This window comes from Entelurus aequoreus, linkage group LG10 (assembly GCF_033978785.1).
Source record: "Entelurus aequoreus isolate RoL-2023_Sb linkage group LG10, RoL_Eaeq_v1.1, whole genome shotgun sequence".
NCBI lineage: Eukaryota > Metazoa > Chordata > Actinopteri > Syngnathiformes > Syngnathidae > Entelurus > Entelurus aequoreus.
In genome coordinates this window covers 4,717,414-4,742,413 of record NC_084740.1, presented here as the reverse complement: position 1 = coordinate 4,742,413, position 25,000 = coordinate 4,717,414, and the positions used below count along the sequence as shown (strand labels likewise).

At 42.8% G+C, this 25,000-nt stretch overlaps 3 protein-coding genes across 10 annotated transcripts in view; 1 reads left to right on the top strand and 2 right to left on the bottom strand.

Moving 5' to 3' along the window:
• Positions 1-3,553: 3,553 nt before the first annotated feature.
• LOC133658176 (Fc receptor-like protein 3) overlaps positions 3,554-25,000 on the top strand; it is a 37,198-nt gene continuing 15,751 nt past the window's right edge. Inside the window, exons 1-7 of one of the 3 annotated variants that reach the window (XM_062059894.1) lie at positions 3,554-3,666; positions 8,115-8,184; positions 8,250-8,276; positions 15,952-16,245; positions 16,559-16,831; positions 18,557-18,842; positions 24,613-25,000. The exon at positions 24,613-25,000 is cut by the window's right edge and continues 344 nt beyond it. In XM_062059894.1, coding sequence (XP_061915878.1) covers positions 8,169-8,184; positions 8,250-8,276; positions 15,952-16,245; positions 16,559-16,831; positions 18,557-18,828 — 882 coding nt within the window. In that variant the 5' untranslated portion in view covers positions 3,554-3,666; positions 8,115-8,168 and the 3' untranslated portion in view covers positions 18,829-18,842; positions 24,613-25,000. Of the gene's footprint in view, positions 3,667-8,114; positions 8,185-8,249; positions 8,277-15,951; positions 16,246-16,558; positions 16,832-18,556; positions 19,075-24,612 lie in introns of those variants that run through there. The other 2 variants (XM_062059893.1, XM_062059892.1) reach the window with 2 other exon arrangements.
• On the bottom strand, positions 21,140-23,665 carry LOC133658173 (zinc finger BED domain-containing protein 5-like). Of its 2 annotated transcripts, XR_009827410.1 has the most exons (4): positions 23,620-23,665; positions 21,551-23,538; positions 21,242-21,349; positions 21,140-21,170 (listed from the first exon to the last, which is right to left on the bottom strand). XR_009827410.1 is itself a non-coding variant. In XM_062059884.1 (2 exons), exon 2 carries the CDS (start codon positions 23,426-23,428, stop codon positions 21,551-21,553), a length of 1,878 nt encoding a protein of 625 aa, XP_061915868.1. In that variant the 5' UTR covers positions 23,429-23,538; positions 23,620-23,665; the 3' UTR covers positions 21,425-21,550. The 2 variants fall into 2 exon arrangements, 1 of the variants encoding a protein (XP_061915868.1); XM_062059884.1 differs by lacking the exons at positions 21,140-21,170; positions 21,242-21,349 and having other exon boundaries at positions 21,425-23,538.
• The window catches only part of otol1b (otolin 1b), an 8,553-nt gene continuing 7,517 nt past the window's right edge, over positions 23,965-25,000 (bottom strand). For all 5 annotated transcript variants that reach the window (XM_062059889.1, XM_062059890.1, XM_062059886.1 and 2 more), the window contains exon 6: positions 23,965-24,951. In XM_062059889.1, the coding sequence (XP_061915873.1) occupies positions 24,065-24,951 (887 nt within the window). In that variant the 3' untranslated portion in view covers positions 23,965-24,064. The remainder of the gene's footprint in view (positions 24,952-25,000) is intronic.

Genomic DNA, 25,000 nt, shown 5'->3' with positions numbered 1-25,000 from the left:
CAGGAAATGACGTCTCAGACTAGATCGCCAAATTAAGAGCACAGGAAATCTGACATCTCAAAACTGTGTCAGAATAAGACAAGACTAAAACACTTTCTGACACAACCATAATCTACATTGATATATTCTCTGTAAAACATGTGATGTATGTGACACTTACAATTAGTAGTCCCAATTGTTTTATAAATGAATATGTCCTAATTTTGTTGGATGTATTTTCGTATCTAAGGCCATGTCTACACTAAGTCGTTTAACCCATTAAACCAGACCTGGGCAAATTAAGGCCCGGGGGCCACATGCTTAAGCTTTTCAATCTGGCCCACCGGACATTCCAAAATATTTTTTTTAGATGTTTAAGATGTAAAGTGTAGCTGCCATTATGATGTGCACTCATGTTGTATAATGACCGGAAGTCTTCAACTATACTAAGTCTTTACATGCTTGGAATCTGCACTTTTGCATGATATACTAGTTACTGTGGTCATCTAATTAGTTACTATGGTCATTTAATTAGTTACGATGGTCATCTAATTAGTTACTATGGTCATTTAATTAGTTACGATTGTCATCTAATTAGTTACTATAGTCATAATTAGTTACTGTGGTCATCTAATTAGTTACTATGGTCATCTAATTAGTTACTATGGTCTTGTAATTAGTTACTATGGTCATCTAATTAGTTACTATGGTCATCTAATTAGTTACTATGGTCTTGTAATTAGTTACTATGGTCATCTAATTAGTTACTATGGTCTTGTATTTAGTTACTGTGGTCATCTATTTAGTTACTATGGTCATCTAATTAGTTACTATGGTCTTGCAATTAGTTACTATGGTCATCTAATTAGTTACTATGGTCATTTAATTAGTTACTATGGTCTTGTATTTAGTTACTATGGTCATCTAATTAGTTACTATGGTCTTGTATTTAGTTACTATGGTCATCTAATTAGTTACTATGGTCATCTAATTAGTTACTATGGTCTTGTATTTAGTTACTATGGTCATCTAATTAGTTACTATGGTCTTGTATTTAGTTACTATGGTCATCTAATTAGTTACTGTGGTCATCTAATAAGTTACTATGGTCTTGTAATTAGTTACTATGGTCATCTAATTAGTTACTGTGGTCATCTAACGAGTTACTGTGGACATCTAATTAGTTACTATGGTCTTGTAATTAGTTACTATGGTCGTCTAATTAGTTACTATGGTCATCTAATTAGTTACTGTGGTCATCTAATTAGTTACTATGGTCTTGTAATTAGTTACTATGGTCGTCTAATTAGTTACTATGGTCATCTAATTAGTTACTATGGTCATCTAATTAGTTACTATGGTCTTGTAATTAGTTACTATGGTCGTCTAATTAGTTACTATGGTCATCTAATTAGTTACTGTGGTCATCTAATTAGTTGCTATGGTCTTGTAATTAGTTACTATGGTCATCTAATTAGTTACTATGGTCATCTAATTAGTTACTATGGTCTTGTAATTAGGTACTATGGTCATCTAATTAGTTACTATGGTCTTGTATTTAGTTACTATGGTAATCTAATTAGTTACTGTGGTCATCTATTTAGTTACTATGGTCATCTAATTAGTTACTATGGTCTTGTATTTAGTTACTATGGTCATCTAATTAGTTACTATGGTCATCTATTTAGTTACTATGGTCATCTAATTAGTTACTATGGTCTTGTAATTAGTTACTATGGTCATCTAATTAGTTACTATGGTCATCTAATTAGTTACTATGGTCTTGTATTTAGTTACTATGGTCATCTAATTAGTTACTATGGTCATCCAATTAGTTACTATGGTAATGTAAGTCACAGCAGCTCAGACGAGGCACCAAGCAGTGTGGGCGGGGAGCGTTTCCACAGACGCAGAAGGAGATTTTCGCAATAAAGTTCTAAAGCTTACTGCTGTACCAGATACATCAGATTGTAGGTGGGTTTATTTTGTACCCTTCGCGGTCATATTTCACTGTTTGTTGCATTTTTGTTGCGTTTCACTTGATTGTGAAATACGTCGACCGAAAGGGGGGGTGTGACGTTCATATTTGGTCAATATTCAGTGTTTTATCGTTCGTAGGAAAATTTAAAATTCCATGACGTTTTTTAAGGCGGTCTGTCATAATGTTTTTAGCATTCAATCAGACATTATTGTGAGGTTTTGTATCAGTGTTCCTAAAAATAGATATACCGGGCCCCCAGACATTTTTTTCTCTAAATGTGTTCCCCCCCCCGAGTCAAAATAATTGCCCAGGCCTGCGTTAAACGAATAATTCTTTAGCCTAAGCCCCGTTTCAGCCAAACTAAACCAGCGTTTAAGGCCCATGTGAGCAACATCAGACGTGCACACTGTGGCTACACCCGCAGCACACCTGTCCCAAACCTGACTAAATAACAACTTACATCTCCATCCATTCATACATTTTCTACCGCTTGTCCCTTTTGGGGTCGCTGGAGCCTATCTCAGCTGCATTCGGGCGGAAGGCGGGGTACACCCTGGACAAGTCGCCACCTCATCGCAGGGCCAACACAGATAGACATACAACATTCTCTTATTATTATAATCAAATGACAGCAGTCATTTCCATGAGGTTATTTTCTAATATAAGTGTTTAGGCCCACTTACAATGACAATAACAACAAATGTTGTTTTTCATGAACTGTGTACTTGTATTGTTTGTCTGGGTCAGGGGTCGGCAACCCAAAATGTTGAAAGAGCCACATTGGACCAAAAATACAAAAACAAATCTGTCTGGAGCCGCAACAAATTAGAAGCCATCTTACAAACAGATAGTGTGTCATGAGATATACATTGAATTAAGATGACTTAAAGGAAACTAAATGAGCTCAAATATAGCTACAAATGAGGCATAATGATGCAATATGTACATATAGCTAGCCTAAATAGCATGTTAGCATCGATTAGCTTGCAGTCATGCAGTGACCAAATATGTCTGATTAGCACTCCACACAAGTCAATAACATCAACAAAACTCACCTTTGTGTATTCACGCACAACGTTAAAAGTTTGGCGGACAAAATGAGACAGAAAAAGAAAGTGGCATAAAACACGTCCTAGAAAGTCGGAGGAAGTTATACATTGTAAACAAACTAAGGTGAGTTCAAGGACCGCCAAAATTAGTAGGACAAAACGGCGCTCGCCAAATACTCGAATCAGTGAAGCATGTTTAATACAAACAGTGTGCTTTATAACAATTAGGGAGGTTTGTGTCATGTTTGTCCTCTTACAGCAGGGGTCGGCAACCCGCGGCTCTAGAGCCGCATGTGGCTCTTTAGCGCCGCCCTAGTGGCTCTCTGAAGCTTTTTCAAAAATGGATGAAAAATGGAAATAGATGAGGGGAAAAGAAATAAATTTGTTTTAATATGGTTTCTGTATGAGGACAAACATGACACAAACCTCCCTAATTGTTATAAAGCACACTGTTTGTATTAAACATGCTTCACTGATTCGAGTATTTGGCGAGCGCCGTTTTGTCCTACTAATTTTGGCGGTACTTGAACTCACCTTAGTTTGTTTCCATGTACCCGGTATAACTTTCTCCGACTTTCTAGGACGTGTTTTATGCCACTTCTTTTTCTGTCTCATTTTGTCCGCCAAACTTTTAACGTTGTGCGTGAATGCACAAAGGTGAGTTTTGTTGATGTTATTGACTTGTGTGGAGTGCTAATCAGACATATTTGGTCACTGCATGACTGCAAGCTAATCGATGCTAACATGCTATTTAGGCTAGCTATATGTACATATTGCATCATTATGCCTCATTTGTAGCTATATTTGAGCTCATTTAGTTTCCTTTAAGTCATCTCAATTCAATGTATATCTCATGACACACTATCTGTATGTAATATGGCTTTTAATTTGTTGCGGCTCCAGACAGATTTGTTTTTGTATTTTTGCTCCAATATGGCTCTTTCAACATTTTGGGTTGCCGACCCCTGTCCTACAGTAACCATATTAAAACAAAAAATATATATTTTTTCCCCTCATCTTTTTCCATTTTTCATACATTTTTGAAAAAGCTTCAGAGAGCCACTAGGGCGGCGCTAAAGATGTGGCTCTAGAGCCGCGGGTTGCCGACCCCTGGTCTGGGTGGAGGTCCTGCTTTGGAAATAATTTGTATCCCTTTCAGACATTGCATTTAGTTCCCATTAAAACATTCACATGTTGCACAATGAGATTTAAGCAGGGGATCATGTGAACATTCCTGCAACTTCCTCTTTGTAAAAAATATATTTTTATGAGTATTTATTTAATATACTAACAGCATTTCATGATTAATATTTATCAATTAAGATTCCTAATAAATGACAATAGAATAAGCACACATTTGATTGGTAAATCATAGAGTAACGACCTGGAATGACACTCTATGTGTGGTGTTGGAGTTGTCCCGACTTTTTGTGTGGCTGTAAACGCATCACTGGCTAAGTGCCATATGTGCATGTGTTGGCGCAAGTGAGAAAGAGCGAGCGGCTGCTGTTGATATAACAAAGTTGCTTATGGTCTGGTTTGTACTGCAGAAAATGACCAGTTTTGCTAGATATCATTTTTTTCACTAATGTTTTGGTGATGTGTTTATGGCCGACAATAAAGAGTTTTGCTCAGTAAAGTGATGGATGGAATTCATGTCCTCAAAGCGTCTCGACAGACGTTACAATATTTGAACAGTGATGACGAAAACTGTTTTCTCTGTCGTGTCCGTGTGTCGAAAATTGTTATGCGCTTATTTTTTATTGGATTTTGTGCGTGGCATAGATTTGCCGTGCGCAGAGGACGCTTTAGCAGTGCGCAATTGCACAGGCGCGCACCTTAGAGGGAAAATTGATGGTAACATAGAAATGCTCGTCAATATTATTATGCATCATTGTCGATTTCTGAAAGTAAAACCTACATTTTCCCATTGGCTTAATGCTTTTAAATTAACAATACAATCTTGGAGAATGATTAAAAGTACCAAAGGCCTCCAATTGATATCCTTGTTAAAAACATTTTTGTCTATTTTTTTTCAAAACATTTTTGTATTATTACTATCTGTATTTGCTTTTGTTTTATTTTCTTGAAGTTGAAAATGCCTTGACTTTTGTGTGAGTTTGTTGGTCAAACTGAGTTCGGAGAGGAAGTGAGGCCAGAAAGACCGCGCCCCGCACAGGAAGTGACATCAGACAGAACGCGCCACAGCCAGCTTCGTAATAAAGCGGTCTCATAACTCGGAGCTAACCACTGGAAATATGGAGGCGAGTCATCCAGACATGCCCGTGTTTCTCCTTCTTCTACATGTACAGACGCTTGTGGAAATCACACATGAATCCCTTAAGAGAAAGACATTGCAGCTATTTGGGATACAACACTTGTCAGACGAAGGGACTTCAAAGGGACTTTCCGAATGTCCGTGTCAGCTGTGATTCTACTTAGCGAAAAACTTTGTCCATTTGTCAAAGGAGAGACAACGAGATGTCCGATAATATCGGCCGATAAATGCTTTAAAATGTAATATCGGAAATGATCGGTATTGGCTTCAAAAAGTAACATTTATGACTTTTTAAAACGCCGCTGTGTACACAGACGTTGGGAGAAGTACAGAGCGCCAATAAACCTTGAAGGCACTGCCTTCGCGTGCCGGCCAAATCACATAATATCTACGGCTTTTCACACACACAAGTGAATGCAATGCATACTTGGTCAACAGCCATACAGGTCACACTGAGGGTGGATGTATAAACAACTTTAACACTGTTACAAATATGCGCCACACTGTGAACCCACACCAAACAAGAATGACAAACACATTTCGCGAGAACATCCGCACCGTAACACAACACAACAAATACCCAGAACCCCTTGCAGCACTGACTCTTCCGGGACGCTACAATATACACCCCCCCGCTACCCTCAACCCCACCCACACCTCAACCCCGCCCCCCACCCCCAACCCCGCCCACCTCAACCTCCTCATGCTCTCTCAGGGAGAGCATGTCCCAAATTCCAAGCTGGAACAACTATAAAGTATGACGCAATCGATGCTCATGTTAACTACCAAACCGTAACTTAGAATGGTAGGCTGAACAACTTTAAGGTATGATGCAATCGATGCTCATGTTAACTACCAAACTGTAACTTAGAATGGTAGGCTGAACAACTTTAAGGTATGATGCAATCGATGCTCATGTTAACTACCAAACTGTTACTTAGAATGGTAGGCTGAAATGCCTACAATCAATCCTCAAAATACACCCAGAGAAGTCACACAGGAAGGCAAGGAAGAAGAGGGGAAAAGGCGGCCAAAATGTTCAAAAGTCCCAATATTGTTTAAAATACTTACCCGGGAGGGATGGGAGGCGGGGTCAGTCGGTCGGTCTGTCCATCCGTCCGTCCGTCCGTCTTCTACCGCTTGTCGGGGTCGTTATAGTTGTTCTTCAGCCAACCCTTCTAAGTTACAGTTTGGTAACCAAACCGTAACTTAGAAGGGTTGGCTGAACAAATATAAGGTATGATGCAATCAATGCTCATGTTAACTACCAAACTGTAACTTAGAATGGTAGGCTGAACAACTATAAGGTACGACGCAATCGATGCTCATGTTAACTACCAAACTGTAACTTAGAATGGTAGGCTTAACAACTATAAGGTATGACGCAATCGATGCTCATGTTAACTACAAAACTGTAACTTGGAATGGTATGATGCAATCGATGCTTATGTTAATTACCAAACTGTAACTTAGAATGGTAGGCTGAACAACTATAAGGTATGATGCAATCCCCGCTCATGTTAATTACCAAACTGTAACTTAGAATGGTAGGCTTAACAACTATTAGGTATGATGCAATTGATGCTCATGGTAACTACCAAACTGTAACTTAGAATGGCAGGCAGAACAACTACAAGGTATGATGCAATCGCGGCTCATGTTTATTACCAAACTGTAACTTAGAATGGTAGGCTGAACAACTATAAGGTATGATGTAATCGATGCTCATGTTAACTACAAAACTCTAACTTAGAATGGTAGGCTTAACAACTATAAGGTACGATGCAATCGATGCTCATGTTAACTACCAAACTGTAACTTAAAATGGTATGCTGAACAACTATAAGGTATGATGCAATCGATGCTCATGTTAACTACCAAACTGTAACTTAAAATGGTATGCTGAACAACTATAAGGTATGACGCAATCGATGCTCATGTTAACTACAAAACTGTAACTTAGAATGGTAGGCTTAACAACTATAAGGTATGACGCAATCGATGCTCATGTTAACTACAAAACTAACTTAGAATGGTAGGCTTAACAACTATAAGGTATGATGCAATCGATGCTCATGTTAACTACAAAACTGTAACTTAGAATGGTAGGCTGAACAACTATAAGGTATGACGCAATCGATGCTCATGTTAACTACAAAACTGTAACTTAGAATGGTAGGCTGAACAACTATAAGGTATGATGCAATCGATGCTCATGGTAACTACCAAACTGTAACTTAGAATGGTAGGCTGAACAACTATAAGGTATGATGCAATCGATGCTCATGTTAAGTACCAAACTGTAACTTAAAATGATAGGTAGGCGGAAATGCCTTCAAGCAATTGTCTAAACAGTTGGTTTGAATAATCTAACAGCTCATGACATTTCAGCCAACCAACACAACTAATTGTGTCCAAGACTTTTGTTCTTATCAAACATAGAACATGGTCAGAGTCTTCTTTGCTGTAAAAGCCATTTTAGACTCCTAATCAAAAATCAAATCCAGAATGCAATGTCACCTTCTAGTAGAACTTTGTTTCAAACTGTTGCTTTAACATGTTTATTACCTGGTAGACCGACACGGGCATTTAGCTTCTCCACACACCATCCTGACTCGCGGTTCCAACATTTGGTTCTTCTTAAAAGTCTATTAAATGACTTTGTACTTTCTGCAACCATTGGCCTTCCCAATGTAAAGACTAAATGGAGATAGCACTTTAGCAATATCAGAGTAGTGCTGCTTCCACTTTTTGGAACATAAGGCAGAAAAGAGGACTTCCTGAGTGGTGTGTCGTTCGGAACTACTTTCACTTCCTTTCCCTTCAGGAATAAAAGTAGTCTCCACAAGTCCGATCTGTACGACAACAGAAAGCCACAAGGATGATCTCCTTTCTGGGTGAGTTTGCTTTGTTTCATTACAATATTTCTCATCAACTCCTGAAATATCTTCTTCTCTTACAGTTGTAGCCCTGCTGGCGTCCCCCGTGGGTATGTGTGCCATATTACACACACACACACACACACACACACACACACACACACACACACACACACACACACACACACACACACATGTATATAAGCTGTGACAGTCCATGGTGGAAGATGTGTCAGTCCATGGTGGAGGGTGTGTCAGTCCATGGTGGAGTGTGTGTCAGTCCATGGTGGAGGGTGTGTCAGTCCATGGTGGAGGGTGTGTCAGTCCATGGTGGAGGGTGTGTCAGTCCATGGTGGAGAGTGTGTCAGTCCATGGTGGAGGGTGTGTCAGTCCATGGTGGAGGGTGTGTCAGTCCATGGTGGAGGGTGTGTCAGTCCATGGTGGAGGGTGTGTCAGTCCATGGTGGAGAGTGTGTCAGTCCATGGTGGAGTGTGTGTCAGTCCATGGTGGAAGATGTGTCAGTCCATGGTGGAGGGTGTGTCAGTCCATGGTGGAGGGTGTGTCAGTCCATGGTGGAGGGTGTGTCAGTCCATGGTGGAGGGTGTGTCAGTCCATGGTGGAGAGTGTGTCAGTCCATGGTGGAGTGTGTGTCAGTCCATGGTGGAAGATGTGTCAGTCCATGGTGGAGGGTGTGTCAGTCCATGGTGGAGGATGTGTCAGTCGATGGTGGAGGGTGTGTCAGTCCATGGTGGAGGGTGTGTCAGTCCATGGTGGAGGATGTGTCAGTCGATGGTGGAGGGTGTGTCAGTCCATGGCGGAGGGTGTGTCAGTGCATGGTGGAGGTTGTGTCAGTCCATGGTGGAGGGTGTGTCAGTCCATGGTGGAGTGTGTCAGTCCATGGTGGAGTGTGTCAGTCCATGGTGGAGAGTGTGTCAGTCCATGGTGGAGAGTGTGTCAGTCCATGGTGGAGGGTGTGTCAGTCCATGGCGGAGGGTGTGTCAGTCCATGGTGGAGGGTGTGTCAGTCCATGGTGGAGAGTGTGTCAGTCCATGGTGGAGGGTGTGTCAGTCCATGGTGGAGAGTGTGTCAGTCCATGGTGGAGGGTGTGTCAGTCCATGGTGGAGGGTGTGTCAGTCCATGGTGGAGAGTGTGTCAGTCCATGGTGGAGGTTGTGTCAGTCCATGGTGGAGGGTGTGTCAGTCCATGGTGGAGAGTGTGTCAGTCCATGGTGGAGGGTGTGTCAGTCCATGGTGGAGGGTGTGTCAGTGCATGGTGGAGGGTGTGTCAGTCCATGGTGGAGGGTGTGTCAGTCCATGGTGGAGGATGTGTCAGTCCATGGTGGAGGGCGTGTCAGTCCATGGCGGAGGGTGTGTCAGTCCATGGTGGAGGATGTGTCAGTCCATGGTGGAGGGTGTGTCAGTCCATGGTGGAGGGTGTGTCAGTCCATGGTGGAGGGCGTGTCAGTCCATGGCGGAGGGTGTGTCAGTGCATGGTGGAGGGTGTGTCAGTCCATGGTGGGGGGTGTGTCAGTCCATGGTGGAGGGTGTGTCAGTCCATGGTGGAGTGTGTGTCAGTCCATGGTAGAGGGTGTGTCAGTCCATGGTGGAAGATGTGTCAGTCCATGGTGGAGGGTGTGTCAGTCCATGGTGGAGGGCGTGTCAGTCCATGGCGGAGGGTGTGTCAGTGCATGGTGGAGGGTGTGTCAGTCCATGGTGGAGTGTGTGTCAGTCCATGGTAGAGGGTGTGTCAGTCCATGGTGGAGGGTGTGTCAGTCCATGGTGGAAGATGTGTCAGTCCATGGTGGAGGGTGTGTCAGTCCATGGTGGAGGGTGTGTCAGTCCATGGTGGAGGATGTGTCAGTCCATGGTGGAGGATGTGTCAGTCCATGGTGGAGGGTGTGTCAGTCCATGGTGGAGGATGTGTCAGTCGATGGTGGAGGGTGTGTCAGTCCATGGTGGAGGGTGTGTCAGTCCCTGGTGGAGGGTGTGTCAGTCCATGGTGGAGGGTGTGTCAGTCCCTGGTGGAGGATGTGTCAGTCCATGGTGGAGGATGTGTCAGTCCATGGTGGAGGGTGTGTCAGTCCCTGGTGGAGGATGTGTCAGTCCATGGTGGAGGATGTGTCAGTCGATGGTGGAGGGTGTGTCAGTCCATGGTGGAGGGTGTGTCAGTCCCTGGTGGAGGATGTGTCAGTCCATGGTGGAGGATGTGTCAGTCCATGGTGGAGGGTGTGTCAGTCCATGGTGGAGGATGTGTCAGTCGATGGTGGAGGGTGTGTCAGTCCATGGTGGAGGGTGTGTCAGTCCATGGTGGAGGGTGTGTCAGTCCCTGGTGGAGGGTGTGTCAGTCCATGGTGGAGGATGTGTCAGTCGATGGTGGAGGGTGTGTCAGTCCATGGTGGAGGGTGTGTCAGTCCATGGTGGAGGGTGTGTCAGTCCATGGTGGAGGGTGTGTCAGTCCATCACCAGCCAGGCATTAAAAAAATAGAGCTAAAAATGATGGATCATCAATCTTCACCAAGACGTGACTTGTGAATGTCAATCAAGTGACCTTCACTCACTTTGGTCACTTGATTGACATTCACGGCACCCGAGGGTCTTGTGAGATGACGCTGGCTGCTGCCAGATCATTATTAAGAAAAAAACGACCGACAGGAAGGCCAGAAACACTTTTTATTTCAACAGACTATCGTGCCTTACTTGCCGTCAAAACTCTAAAGACAGATTGCACAGTTCCTGTCTTCACAATAAAAGCACTGCTCCAAAATGAGGGTGGTCCCAAAAAGGAGGGATTTTTCAAATTGACTGTGTCGCTTTTAAAAGTGCTCCCCCTCTGGTCAACATATGAAATAACAAGTGTGTGTAAAAATTAAAAGTGCTCCCCTCTGGCCAACATATGAAATAACAAGTGTGTGTAAAAATTAAAAGTGCTCCCCCTCTGGCCAACATATGAAATAACAAGTGTGTGTAAATTTCTATGAAGTGCTCCCCCTCTGGCCAACATATGAAATAGCAAGTGTGTGTAACATTTTTTAAAGTGCTCCCCCTCTGGCCAACATATGAAATAACAAGTGTGTGTAAAACTTTGAAGTGCTCCCCCTCTGGTCAACATATGAAATAACAAGTGCGTGTAAACATTTGAAGTGCTCCCCCTCTGGTCAACATATGAAATAACAAGTGCATGTCAAAATTTTAAGTGCTCCCCCTCTGGCCAACATAGGAAATAACTGTGTGTAAAAATTTCCATGGCTCCCCCTCTGGCCAACATATGAAATAACAAGTGCATGTCAAAATTTTAAGTGCTCCCCCTCTGGCCAACATATGTGATAACAAATTGTCAATTATTCATTTTAATAGTAGAAGCTTGTATGCAAATTACAATAACATTAAGAACTTTTTGGAACACATCAACGAACCCTTCAAAGTGATTGCTGTCACAGAAACATGGATTGATGATAAAAAAGGAATAGATTTTGATCTGGAGGGATATGAACTAAACTACATCAACAGAACCAACAAAAATGGAGGAGGAGTAGCTGTGTACGTGATGAAGAACCTGAACTACAAAGTGGTAAAAAACATGTCATTTGCCATTGATAATATCTTAGAATGTATAACCATTGAAATATGTCAGGAAAAAAGCAAAAACATATTCATCAGTTGTATATATAGATCACCTAAGTCAAGTATAGAAACATTTGAAGAATGGATCAAGGCAACTTACATGGACAATGGTCAAAGAATAATGTTCTTATGTGGTGACTTTAATATTGACTTATTGAACCCCAACAAGCAAAAGTCTATTGATGACTTCATTGATACAATGTACAGCATCAGTCTATATCCTAAAATCACAAGGCCAAGCAGAATCACAGCACACTGTGCCACGCTTATTGATAATATTTTTACCAATGATTTTGATAATAACACTACAAGTGGTCTACTTATAAGCGACGTTAGTGATCATCTGCCAGTTTTTACAATATATAATGGAAACTACAAGAAGAACATGGAAGACAAAAGGACATTTCGAAGACTATGCACAGAGAAGAGGATGACTGCCTTCAAAATTGAGCTACAAAAGCAAGATTGGGACAATGTGTATAATGAAAAAGAGGTTGATGAAGCATATGAACATTTCTTAAACAAGTTCATAATACTTTATGACAAACATTGTCCATGGATACAACTCAGTAACAAGCAGAGAAAGAATAATCAACCATGGATGACAAAAGGATTAAAAAATGCTTGTAAGAAGAAGAATACACTATATAGAGAATTTATAGCACAAAGAACTATAGAGGCAGAAATTAAGTACAAAAAGTATAAAAACAAGTTAACAGACATACTACGATCATGTAGAAAAGAATATTACAGTGAATTGTTGGACAGGAACAAAAATAATATGAGAGCAACATGGGGCATCCTCAATAGCATTATTAAAAATGGAACTAAGAGGGACTACCCTCAATACTTTTTAGATGAAAATAAAAAAAATGACAACATAAAGGAAGTAGTTGAAAGCTTCAATAATTATTTTGTAAATATTGGACCAAAATTGGAAGAAAGGATTCCAGACCCAGTTCCAATTGAGGACTATAATGATACCATAGAGCGAAATCCCAACTCCATGTTCCTCAGTAATGTGACACAGGAGGAAATGGTTACAATCGTGAAAAAATGTAAATCTAAGACTTCAACTGATTGTAACGGAATTGATATGGAAACGATAAAAAAGGTTATTGAAGAGATCTCAGGACCATTAATGTATATTAGTAACCTATCATTTCAAACAGGTACATTTCCAAACAAAATGAAAATAGCTAAAGTTGCACCAATTTATAAGACTGGAGATAAACATCAATTTACAAATTATAGACCTGTTTCTCTACTTCCACAATTTTCTAAAATCATTGAAAAACTGTTCAATAACAGATTAGAAAGTTTCATAAATAAAAATAGAATACTCGAAGAGAACCAATATGGATACAGAGCTAATGTTTCAACTTCAATGGCTTTAATTGAAATTACAGAAGAAATGACCAATGCAATAGATAGTAAAAAATGTGCAGCAGCGGTTTTTATGGATCTAACTAAAGCATTTGACACAATTAATCACAATATTTTAATCAAAAAACTAGAACGATATGGCATCAGAGGGTTAGTCTTAAACTGGATAAGAAGTTATCTAACGAACAGGAAACAATACGTGAAGCTAGGCGAACACACGTCTACAACGCTAAATATATCCTGTGGTGTACCTCAGGGATCAATACTAGGACCTAAATTATTCAATCTCTATATAAATGACATTTGTAAAGTTACAAAAGATTTAAAGTTAGTATTATTTGCGGATGATACAACAGCGTTTTGTTCAGGAGAGAACACACAGGAGATAATACAAATAATAACAGAAGAAATTAACAAATTAAAAAGATGGTTTGACGAAAACAGACTATCGTTGAATCTTAGTAAAACTAAAATAATGCTATTTGGTAACAGTAGAAGAGAAAGTCAAACACAAATACAAATAGACGGAATAGAAATTGAAAGAGTAAACGAAACCAAATTTCTAGGTATAATGATTGATGATAAATTGAACTGGAAATCTCACGTAAAAAATATACAACATAAAGTTGCAAGAAACACGTCAATAATGAATAAAGCAAAACATGTTCTAGACCAAAAATCCCTTCATATTCTCTACTGCTCACTAGTGTTACCATATCTGAGCTACTGTGTAGAAATATGGGGAAATAATTACAAAAGTACACTTCATTCATTAACGGTGTTACAAAAAAGATCAGTTAGAATAATACATAATGTTGGATATAGAGAACATACAAATCCTTTATTTATTGAATCAAAAATACTGAAATTCCACGACATAGTGAATTTGCAAACAGCTAAAATTATGCACAAAGCAAACTATAACCTGCTACCCAAGAATATACAACAATTCTTCTCAAAAAAAGAGGAGAAATATAATCTTAGAGAAAAACGTAATTTAAAACATTTGTTTGCACGTACAACACTTAAGACCTTCAGTATATCAATATGTGGAATTAAATTATGGAATGGATTAAGCAAAGCAATCAAACAATGTACTAATATGATCCACTTCAAGAAACTCTTCAAACTTAAAGTGTTTACAAAGTACAATGAAGAAGAACCATGACAAACATTCTCAATTTATTTCATCCATCCATTCATTCATTCTTAAAGTAATCTTACTTATCTCATCATATGAAATATGACTTACTTCACCAATTATTATTATTAAATTCTTACTATTATTTATTTATTTATTTTTATTGTAATTACTTATGGAGTTTATTGTGAAAAAATTGTGAACAGGAAGTGAACAAAAAGTTTTGCAACTGTTATGTAAAGAAAAGGGGTAGGATTAAATAAGCTCTGCTTCTTCCTACTCCTTTTCGAACATGTTGAAAAGAAACTGGAAATTGTGATGTATCATGTTGTATGCTTGCATGTTCGATATAAACTCAAACTCAAACTCAACATAGGAAACAACTGCGTGTAAAAATTTCCAGGGCTCCCCCTCTGGCCAACATATGAAATAACAAGTGTGTGTAAAAATGTTTGAAGTGCTCCCCCTCAGGCCAACATATGAAATAACAAGTGTTTGTTAAAAAATTTGAAGTGCTCCCCCTCTGGTCAACATGTGAAATAACAAGTGTGTGTAAAAATCTGAAGTGCTCCCCCTCTGGCCAACATATGAAATAACAAGTGTGTGTAAAAAAATTGAAGTGCTCCCCCTCTGGCCAACATATGAAATAACAAGTGCGTGTAAAAATTTGAAGTGCTCCCCCTCTGGCCAACATAGGAAATAACTGCGTGTAAAAATTTCCAGGGCTCCCCCTCTGGCCAACATATGAAATAACAAGTGTGTGTTAAAAAATTTGAATTGCTCCCCCTCTGGCCAACATATGAAATAACAAGTGCGTGTAAAAATTTGAAGTGCGCCCCCTCTGGCCAACATATGAAATAACAAGTGCGTGTAAAAATTTTAAGTGCTCCCCCTCTGGTCAACATATGAAATAACAAGTGCGTGTAAAAATTTGAAGTGCTCCCTCTCTGGCCAACATATGAAATAACAAGTGTGTGTAAACATTTGAAGTGCTCCCCCTCTGGTCAACATATGAAATAACAAGTGTGTGTAAAACTTTGAAGTGCTCCCCCTCTGGTCAACATATGAAATAACAAGTGTGTGTAAAAAATTTGAAGTGCTCCCCCTCTGGCCAACATATGAAATAACAAGTGTGTGTCAAAATTTTAAGTGATCCCCCCCTGGTCAACATATGAAATAACAAGTGCGTGTAAAAATTTGAAGTGCTCCCTCTCTGGCCAACATATGAAATAACAAGTGTGTGTAAAAATTTGAAGTGCTCCCCCCTCCGGCCAACATATGAAATAACAAGTGTGTGTAAGAAATTGAAATGTGCCTCCTTTGGCCAAAATGTATTAAAAATTAAATAAATATAAATATGTATATAGAGACATACTGTAATAACGAAGTAAATAATGAAGATTAAAACAAATTACAGACCAAAAATTAAAAAAATTACAAATAATTAAAAGCTTACCTTTTTTATATTTGCATAGTATGTATATATTATTAATGTTGTAAATACACATCTTTATATATCTAGAAAGGGTGGTCCTAAAGAGGTAAGCATTTTTCAGAGGTCTCAAGAAGGTAACAAATACAAAAATGTGTGTTTGCGTGTGTGTGTGTGTGTGTGTGTGTGTGTGTGTGTGTGTGTAGCGCCCTCCGTGACCTCCGCCAGCGCACGACTGGAGGTGACCTCCGGACATTCCCGGGTCTTCTCCGGTGAACAGGTCCAGCTCAGATGCAGCATCACCGACAGCCACAATTCCACCTGGGACTACTTGTGGTTCAAGGACTCCAAGCAGCTCCCGCAAAATAGCGAGACGCTGACGCTGAGGCTGAGAGGCAGCATTGCTGGGAGTGGAGCGCTTCAATGCCAAGGCGTCAGGGACACGGCGGTGGGAAACATTTTCACCGTCAAAAGCCCGCCCGTGGACATCAATGTGGACGGTAAGATTCTTCTCGGCTGGCTGCTGTACAGAACCCTCTCTTTCATAAATAAATACATATAAATGATATATATGAATGATGTAGATCCCCTCCACTTGGTCAATTGAAAAATAGTAGCTCGCCTGCAGAAAAGGTGTGGCCACCCCTGAGCTAATCCTAGCAAGGACGCCTGTAACTGAAATGGTTGCTTGTAAGGTAAAGCACAACAATTAGCCGAGAGACGGCTCTCATCTCGAAGCGTTCTTAAGTTGAGGTACCAGTGTAGAGAGATACCCGCTGGGATACATTGTGGTCGTCATTGATCTTTCTCCAGGAGGTTGGGCCATTCTCGAGGCCCCCCTGCATCCCGTCCTCGTCGGAGAAACCTTGAACGTGACGTGCCGCGTCCGGGACAGCCCGCGACTCCACGAGGTGATTTTGTACAAAGATGGCGTCGCGGTCGTGACCCAGAGTGACTTCAGCCCGCGTTTGTACCTGCCCCGCTTGAACCCGGAGGACCAGGGACTGTACTCCTGCAGGGCGTCGTGGGACAACCACGGACGGACCTATTCTGTGATTTCAGCCGGCGTTCAAGTTCAGGTCTTGGGTGAGTTTATGTGCACGTTTTGACCTCCGAATTAAGTTTGAATTATTTTCCATCCATCCATCCATTTTCTACCACTTATCCGAGGTCGGGTCGCAGGGGCAGCAGCCTAAGCAGAAAAGCCCAGACTTCCCTCTCCCCAGCCACTTCGTCCAGCTCCTCCCGGGGGATCCCGAGGCGTTCCCAGGCCAGCCGGGAGACATAGTCCTCCCAACGTGTCCTAGGTCTTCCTCGTGGCCTTCTGCCGGTCGGACGTGCCCTAAACACCTCCCTAGGGAGGCGTTCGGGTGGCATCCTGAGCAGATGCCTGAACCACCTTATCTACTCTGAGTTTCTCCCGAATGACAGAGCTTCTCACCCTATCTCTAAGGGAGAGACCCGCCACCTGGCGGAGGAAACTCATTTCCACCGCTTGTACCCGTGATCTTGTCCTTTCGGTCATAACCCAAAGCTCATGACCATAGGTGAGGATGGGAACGTAGATCGACCGGTAAATTGAGAGCTTTGCCTTCCGGCTCAGCTCCTTCTTCACCCCAACGGATTGATACAGCGTCCGCATTACTGAAGACGCCGTACCGATCCGCCTGTCGATCTCACCATCCACTCTTCCCTCCTCCTCCACTTTAATTATCTTAATGTTTCTAATAGTTGAACACAGGTTCTTTACCTTTTTGACCTGCGGGCCAATGTTCTCTCTAATTTGTCATGTGAGGGAGCAAATGCAAAAACTCAGTGGCGCACTGGGGCCACACCAGCAGCACACCTGTCCCAAACCTAACTAAATAAAAAGTTCAGTGTTGTATTATTCATCGACAGACTTTCTAGGCGCAGTCAGGGTGTGGAGGGTTTCCAGTTTGGTGGCCAGAGGATCGCATCCCTGGTTTTTGCAGATGATGTGGTCCTGTTGACTTCTTCAGCGTTCACTGAGGCGGTTTCCAGCCGAGTGTGAAGCTGCAGGGATGAGGATCAGCGCCTCCAAATCTGAGGCCATGGTTCTCAGTCGGAAAAGGGAGGACTGCACCCCTCGTCGGGAGTGAAGTTCTGCCTCGAGTTGAGGAGTTCAAGTATCTCGAGGTCTTGTTCACGAGTGAGGAAAGAATGGAACGCGAGATCGACAGGCGGATTGGTGCGGCGTCTCCAGTGATGCAGTCACTGCACCGGTCTGTTGTGGTGAAGAAGGAGCCGAAGCTCCTAAAAAACTGTTTTTTTTAGGTTTTAACTATGACAAATATTTGAGTTATAGAGAGCACAGTCTACCAAGAAAAAATCATTTTGTGTCAGACATACTTGGCCAATAAATCTGATTCTAAATCTCGATGATTTGGTCATGCGGGAGGACTGTACTTGTTTCTTGTAGGACCCCGTGCAAAAACACGGCAGGTAGTCGCACGTTTTGAACTGAACTGCTGATTTAGTTTAAAGGTTGTATTTTTGCTTCATTCCTGTGAGAATCCTGTATGTGACTGAAGCATTAAGGAGTGGGACTGCAGCGTGCTCAACCAACCACCAGGTTGCATCTGTGAGCAGATAATACCGTATCATCTCTGTCTCTTTCGGATGTATCAGGTCGGTAGTGCGTTCTTCACTCACGCTTAAAGTGAAGCAAAAATACAACCTTACCTAACTGTAATTCTTCTCCACCAATGGATCAGTAGATGGTGCACAGTAAGTTGTTGTACTTACGGTATAATACGACTGATCATGTCTTCCATATATGCTCTATTCCAGAGCTTCTGACACAACCAGTTTTGGAGGTGGTTGCAGACAACGACTTGCTTCAGGTAGACCTCATGAAGCTGGTCTGCCGTGTCCAGTACAACGCCCGCGCTCCGGCTCCGCCCATCAACTACTACTTCTACAAGAACAACAAGCGAGTGGGGACGGCCACCTCGGAGAACTTTAACCTGGTCAAACGGACCCCCGGTCTGTACAGCTGCAAGGCTAAGGTGCCGCATTTGGGTGTGTCCAAGTTGAGCGAGGAGGAAACATTTGAAGAGTGACCCTAAACAAAAAGGTTAGTTTACTGAATGATGAGCATTTTTGGGTGTACTCACACTGCGACATTTGAACCGTCAAGTGTGCCTTCACTTCATGACACAACGCTGTATTACTGCAACTTTTTTCCAGTCCTTCCATTTCCTTCTATTGTGCAGGTTAGGGTGGTACTCAATAACTGACCTACCATTGCACACTTTATTTTTTATGACTTTAAATTGTAACATTCACTGATCGGAATAAAGATGATCATAATCACCTTTAACTGGATCAATTGTATTGTAACAGAATGCTCCCCCCAGTGACCGGGACCCCCCTGATGCCTTATTTAAAACCCACAGTCACAAATCTTGGTTTTAAGTTGGACAATGATTTAAAATTGGAACATTAGATTAACTCCGTTGTACGATCTAGTTTTTAAAAATTAAATCAGTTGTATCTTTTAACGACTTTGAGCGGGTAATCCATGCTTTTATTTCATCGCGTTTGGACGACTGCAACTCCCTCCACGTTGGAATGGTGCAGGCCTCCACCGCTCCGTTAGTCCAAAATGCTGCTGCTCGCCTTTTAACTGCCACTAAAAAACATGAACACATTTTAGCATCCTTTCACTGGCTCCCACTTCACTTAGCAATTAATTTTAGTTTGTTTTTAAATCTCTTAACGGATTAGCGCCACAATATATGTCAGACCTTTTAAAGATGTGCACCCCCACAAGGTCAGCTGACCAGTTTCTTCTTCCATCCATCCATCTTCTTCCGCTTATCCGAGGTCGGGTCGTGGGGGCAGCAGCCTAAGCAGGGAAGCCCAGACTTCTCTCTCTCCCCAGCCACTTCGTCCAGCTCCTCCCGGGGGATACAGAGGCGTTCCCAGGCCAGCCGGGAGACATAGTCTTCCCAACGTGTCCTGGGTCTTCCCCGTGGCCTCCTACCAGTCGGACGTGCCCTAAACACCTCCCTAGGGAGGTGTTCGGGTGGCATCCTGACCAGATGCCCGAACCACCTCATCTGGTTCCTCTCGATGTGGAGGAGCAGCGGCTTTACTTTGAGCTCCTCCCGGATGGCAGAGCTTCTCACCCTATCTCTAAGGGAGAGACCCGCCACCCGGCAGAGGAAACTCATTTCAGCCGCTTGTACCCGTGATCTTGTCCTTTCGGTCATAACCCAAAGCTCATGACCATAGGTGAGGATGGGAACGTGGATCGACCGGTAAATTGAGAGCTTTGCCTTCCGGCTCAGCTCCTTCTTCACCACAACGGATCGATACAGCGTCCGCATTACTGAAGACGCCGTACCGATCCGCCTGTCGATCTCACCATGCCCTCTTCCAAGACTCCGAGGTACTTGAACTCCTCCACTTGGGGCAGGGTCTCTCCGCAACCCGGAGATGGCACTCCACCCTTTTCCGGGCGAGAACCATGGACTCGGATTTGGAAGTGCTGATTCTCATCCCAGTCAGTTTCTTCTTGTCGTCTCAAAAACCCGTTTAAAATCCAGAGGTGATGGTGCATTTTCTGCCGTGGCTCCAAAACTTTGGAACAACATCCCTCTTGCTATTCTCGCTTTAATGACTTTTAAATCACGTCTTAAAACATATTTATACTCCTTGGCTTTTAAACCAGCATGAGAGTTATACGACGTCAAAATAGGGATTATTTTCTTGTACAAAATGCCATTTACTTCCTCACACTGGTGTTTACTTTTTGACAGTATCAAAGCCTGATCATAACACTTGAATTTCTCTTCGTGACGGCCTTGCACCCCACAATTTTATTTGGATCCTGCAGAAAAGGACACGTACCGTATTTTCCAGACTTTAAGGCGCCTAATGTAAGGAATACAATTATTTGAGCTTACCCACCTTGAAACTATTTTATTTGGTACATGGTGTAATGATAAGTGTGACCAGTAGATGGCAGTCACACATAAGAGATAAGTGTACGCTGCACTATGATGGCAATATGACTCAAGTAAACCACCAACATTTCATATGTTCCATTGAGAATATAGAACATTACACACGGCGCTCAAAAACCTATCAAAATGTTTTAGTAGGACTTTGGTAAGCTATGAAGCCACACCGCTTGATGGATTGTACTGTGCTTCAACATAGGAGTATTATTATGGTGTGTGTATAAGGTAAGACATATTATCTGGCGTTTTGTTTCGCAATATTATGCAAAAACAACTTTTCTTACCTTCTGGTACCTGCTGATGTGTATTAGGGATCTGCATAAGTCCTGAAAATAAGTCCGCCTTTGTAGTCCGTCCCAACGCCGTAGTCGATAAACTTCTTCTTTTTCTCTATCTTCTTGTTGTGGGACATTCATCCTCCGCTGTTGCCATTTCTAATATAAAGTAGTGTAAAGTTCTTACTTATATCTGTCAGTGAACTCACCATGAAAGCACTAAAACATACCGGTGTAGTGAGTCTACGTTATTCACCCAAGGAACTTTAGTTATTAGAGAGTTCCGGTCGGGAACAGCACATCCTGAAGCGGCTTGAAGATGATCTGTAAAACATCATCTATGCAACATTTTGAGCAAAGAACCACCATCACATGTTATGTAGACCAGTGATTTTCAACCTTTTTTGAGCCGCGGCACACTTTTTACATTTCCAAAATCCTGCGGCACACCACCAACCAAAATTACACAAAATGACACTCTAACACAGTATATAATACATATAGTTAATAATATAGTTTCTAAATGTATTTATACTCACCTAGTGTGAAACCTGGGCCTGTTTCGATGAACACAAAATGGATATCCTGGCAGAAATGGTAGAAAGACACACACGAAGCTCTTCCTCAACAGCTCTCAGTCTCTCTCTGTTTTTAGTTTTTATCGCAGTCAAGCTTGAGAAGCTCAGCTCACATAGATATGTGGTTGAAAACGGGAGCAATGTCAAAATGGCTTTGTTGGCCAGAATGGGGAACTCCTTGGCAACAGATAACCAAAAACTGTCCAAAGGAAGATCAGCAAAGTTTAGCTTTAAACCCCGATCTTGTTTCAGTTCAATGAGTTCCTCTTGCTCCTTTAAAGTCATGTCCTTACCAGCAATGGATGCTGAGCTGTATGGGTCCCTGACCCAGTCAAGGCATTCTGTGAAGGCTGAAGAGAAATAAAATAACAACTTTTTCTCAAGAGTTTTCAAATGTGTGCCAATCACTTCGCACATTGCAGCAGTGTTGCCATCATGCAGTTTCTCGGTGAATGGGAACATTTCAAGGTTGCCACGCTGCACATGTTGTTGCCAGAGCTGCAACTTCAAACGGAATCCATTCATTTTATCAGTGCTTGTAAGCAGATTTTCATTTCGGCCTTGCATCCGTGTGTTCAGTTCATTCAGATGATGAAATATATCAGCCAGGTATGCCAGCTTTGCACACCACTCATTACTTGCAAGCAGCTTTGAGTAATCGGACCTCTCGTTTGTCAGAAATACTTTAAGTTCCTCTCGCAGCTCATACACACGGGCAAGCACTTTGCCGCGCGACAGCCACCGGACCTCCGTGTGGAGCAATAACACTTTATGTTCCGCTCCCATTTCCTCACACAAAGACGCAAATAAGCGACATTTCAAAGGTCGCGTCTTCACAAAGTTCACTATGCGCACAACATCATCCAAAACAGGAGCTAGATCTGCTGGTAAGGTCTTTGCAACGAGTGCCTCACGGTGCAAAAAACAGTGCGTAACAATAACATCCGGGTTTTTTTCTTTGACCCTACTTACGAAGCCTTTGACGCGCCCGACCATGGCTGCGGCTCCATCAGTGCAGACACCTGTGCAGTTTTCCCACGAAAGCCCGCTTTTGTCAAAATATTCCGACGTGACCCGAAATATTTCCTCTCCTGTTGATTTTTCTGGCAGTGTCTTGCAAAATAGGAAGTTTTCTTTAATGGCTTCTCCATCCACAAAACGCACGTTGGCCAAGAGCTGACAATGTCCACTAATATCCGTCGACTCATCAATTTGCAAGGCAAATTTCTTACAGATGCGCATCTTTTCCAAAACAATAGTTTCGATGTCCGCAGACATATCATCAATACGTCTGGCAATTGTGTTATCTGAGAGAGGCACTTTAGCGATCTCTTTGGCCGCGTCAGGGCCGAGCATCTCATTTACGATGGCTTTACAAGCTGGCAGTATTAATGTTTCTGCCACAGTGTGGGACTTTTTTGATTTAGCTACGAGTTCAGCAACAAGGTAGCTAGCTTTGAGGGCTCTCTCGTTTACCTTTGTGGTTTTTCTCAGAAAAGTTGCCTGTTTCTCATTGTTTGTACGTAAGCGTACAAAATAGTCCATCGGCTTGTTTTGAACGGAAGGGTGTTTCGTTTGGAGATGGCGTTTAAGCTTGCTTGGCACCATGGCGCTATTGGATAGCTTCTCACCACACACCAAGCACTGCGGAGTCGGTGCTGTCGCATCCCCGGTGAAAGTAAATCCAAATGAAAGATAGCTTTCGCTGTATTGCCTCGAGCTCACCGTCTTGTCTTTTTTATTTTGTCGACCACTCATACTGGGGCCTTCATTTGGGTCAGAATTTTGTCCAGGACCCTGTCCGGCATTTACATTTTCCCTTCTCAAAAACTTCTCCATCACTGTCACTTGCTCGCCTCCTCCTGCTGCGATCCCACACTGTCAGTGTCACGTGTCACGCAGCCTACCTCGCTTGTCTTTACAGGTATATCGCCCTCTGCTGCCTCCTACTGAAATAGAAGAGTATTACATTATCTGCCGCACTTTATTACAGCAGGCACCCGACAATGGTTAAAATTAGGAGATATTACATAATTTCCCACGGCACACCTGACGATCTCTCACGGCACACTAGTGTGCCGCGGCACACTGGTTGAAAATCACTGATGTAGACCACAAGGAAATATTTTACATTTAGAAAAAAATCATAATATGACTCCTTTAATGCGCCTTATAATCCGGTGCGCCCTATGGTACGGAAAATACGGTAGTTTGACCATCGTTGTGTGTGTTCTTGATAAAGTTGTAAGATGCAAGCCCTTATACCTGAGTACCACTAGATGGAGCCACCAGTGATCATGCTCCCTGGGCCAATCCTTGAGGCGGTTCCTTCTAGGTGGCTTTAGACAGCATGAACTAGGACATCTATTTGACTTTTAAACATTTTTTAATTGAAAACCATGTCCAGTAGTCCTTGACTTGACACAAAATACAAGATGTGTAAGAGTTCATGAGTACACGGCCTCAGCGTCAGGGTTAGTAAAGTAGAAATCCCGAGAAGATGCTGTCGTCCTCACTGCTGGCGTACACCCCGTTCCAATCCCTGAGGGTCTCCATCCACACCCGGTCACCCGCCGCCAACCTCAGCACCACCAGAGTGGACGCCTGGTCGATGTCTTGTCCGTACAGCGAGTCCCGTGTCCGTACCCGCCGCGAGCCGTTGACCACCAGCGTGGCGCGTAGGGGCTGATTGCGCACGGTGATGTGGAAGGAGAAGACGTAGACGCCGGCGTGGACACACATGAAGCTGTTGCTGGTAACATTGAAGTGGTTCTCCTCGTTGTAGAAGACTTTGTCAAAGCGGACGGGGAAGCCGGACGGAGGGAAGGACTTTCTGGGAGAGATTCCAACGCTGAAGGCTGAGCGCTTTTGGGGAAGACCGGACCCTTTAGCTCCTTTGAAGCCCCGCATCCCCCGGTCCCCTCTCATTCCGGGATAACCTCGATCCCCCTTGGAGCCTTGCATCCCTCTTACACCTTCAGGTCCCTGAGACCCTCTCACCCCAGTTTCCCCCTGTGCTCCAGGAGGTCCAGGATCCCCGCTGACTCCTACAGGACCCGGTGCCCCGTGCTTGCCGTTCATTCCAGGGATTCCCATTGCTCCTGGGATTCCCGGAGACCCTGTGTCTCCTTGATCACCTTTCGGCCCCCTCTCCCCGAATGTGCCACATTCCCCCCTATCCCCTTTATCTCCTTTAAGACCCAGCCCCAGAGTCACTCCTGGGGGTCCAGCTGGCCCCTCTTTTCCCGGTTCTCCTTTCCCACCAGCAGTCCCGTTATGACCAGCGTCGCCTTTCTGCCCGGCAACACCTTTAACTCCTTGTGTCCCCTTCTCACCTTTCTCTCCTTTTGGGGCAGCATCACCTGCACAGGAAAAGTCCCATGGAGATGATGAATCTCTTTTTCAAGGGTG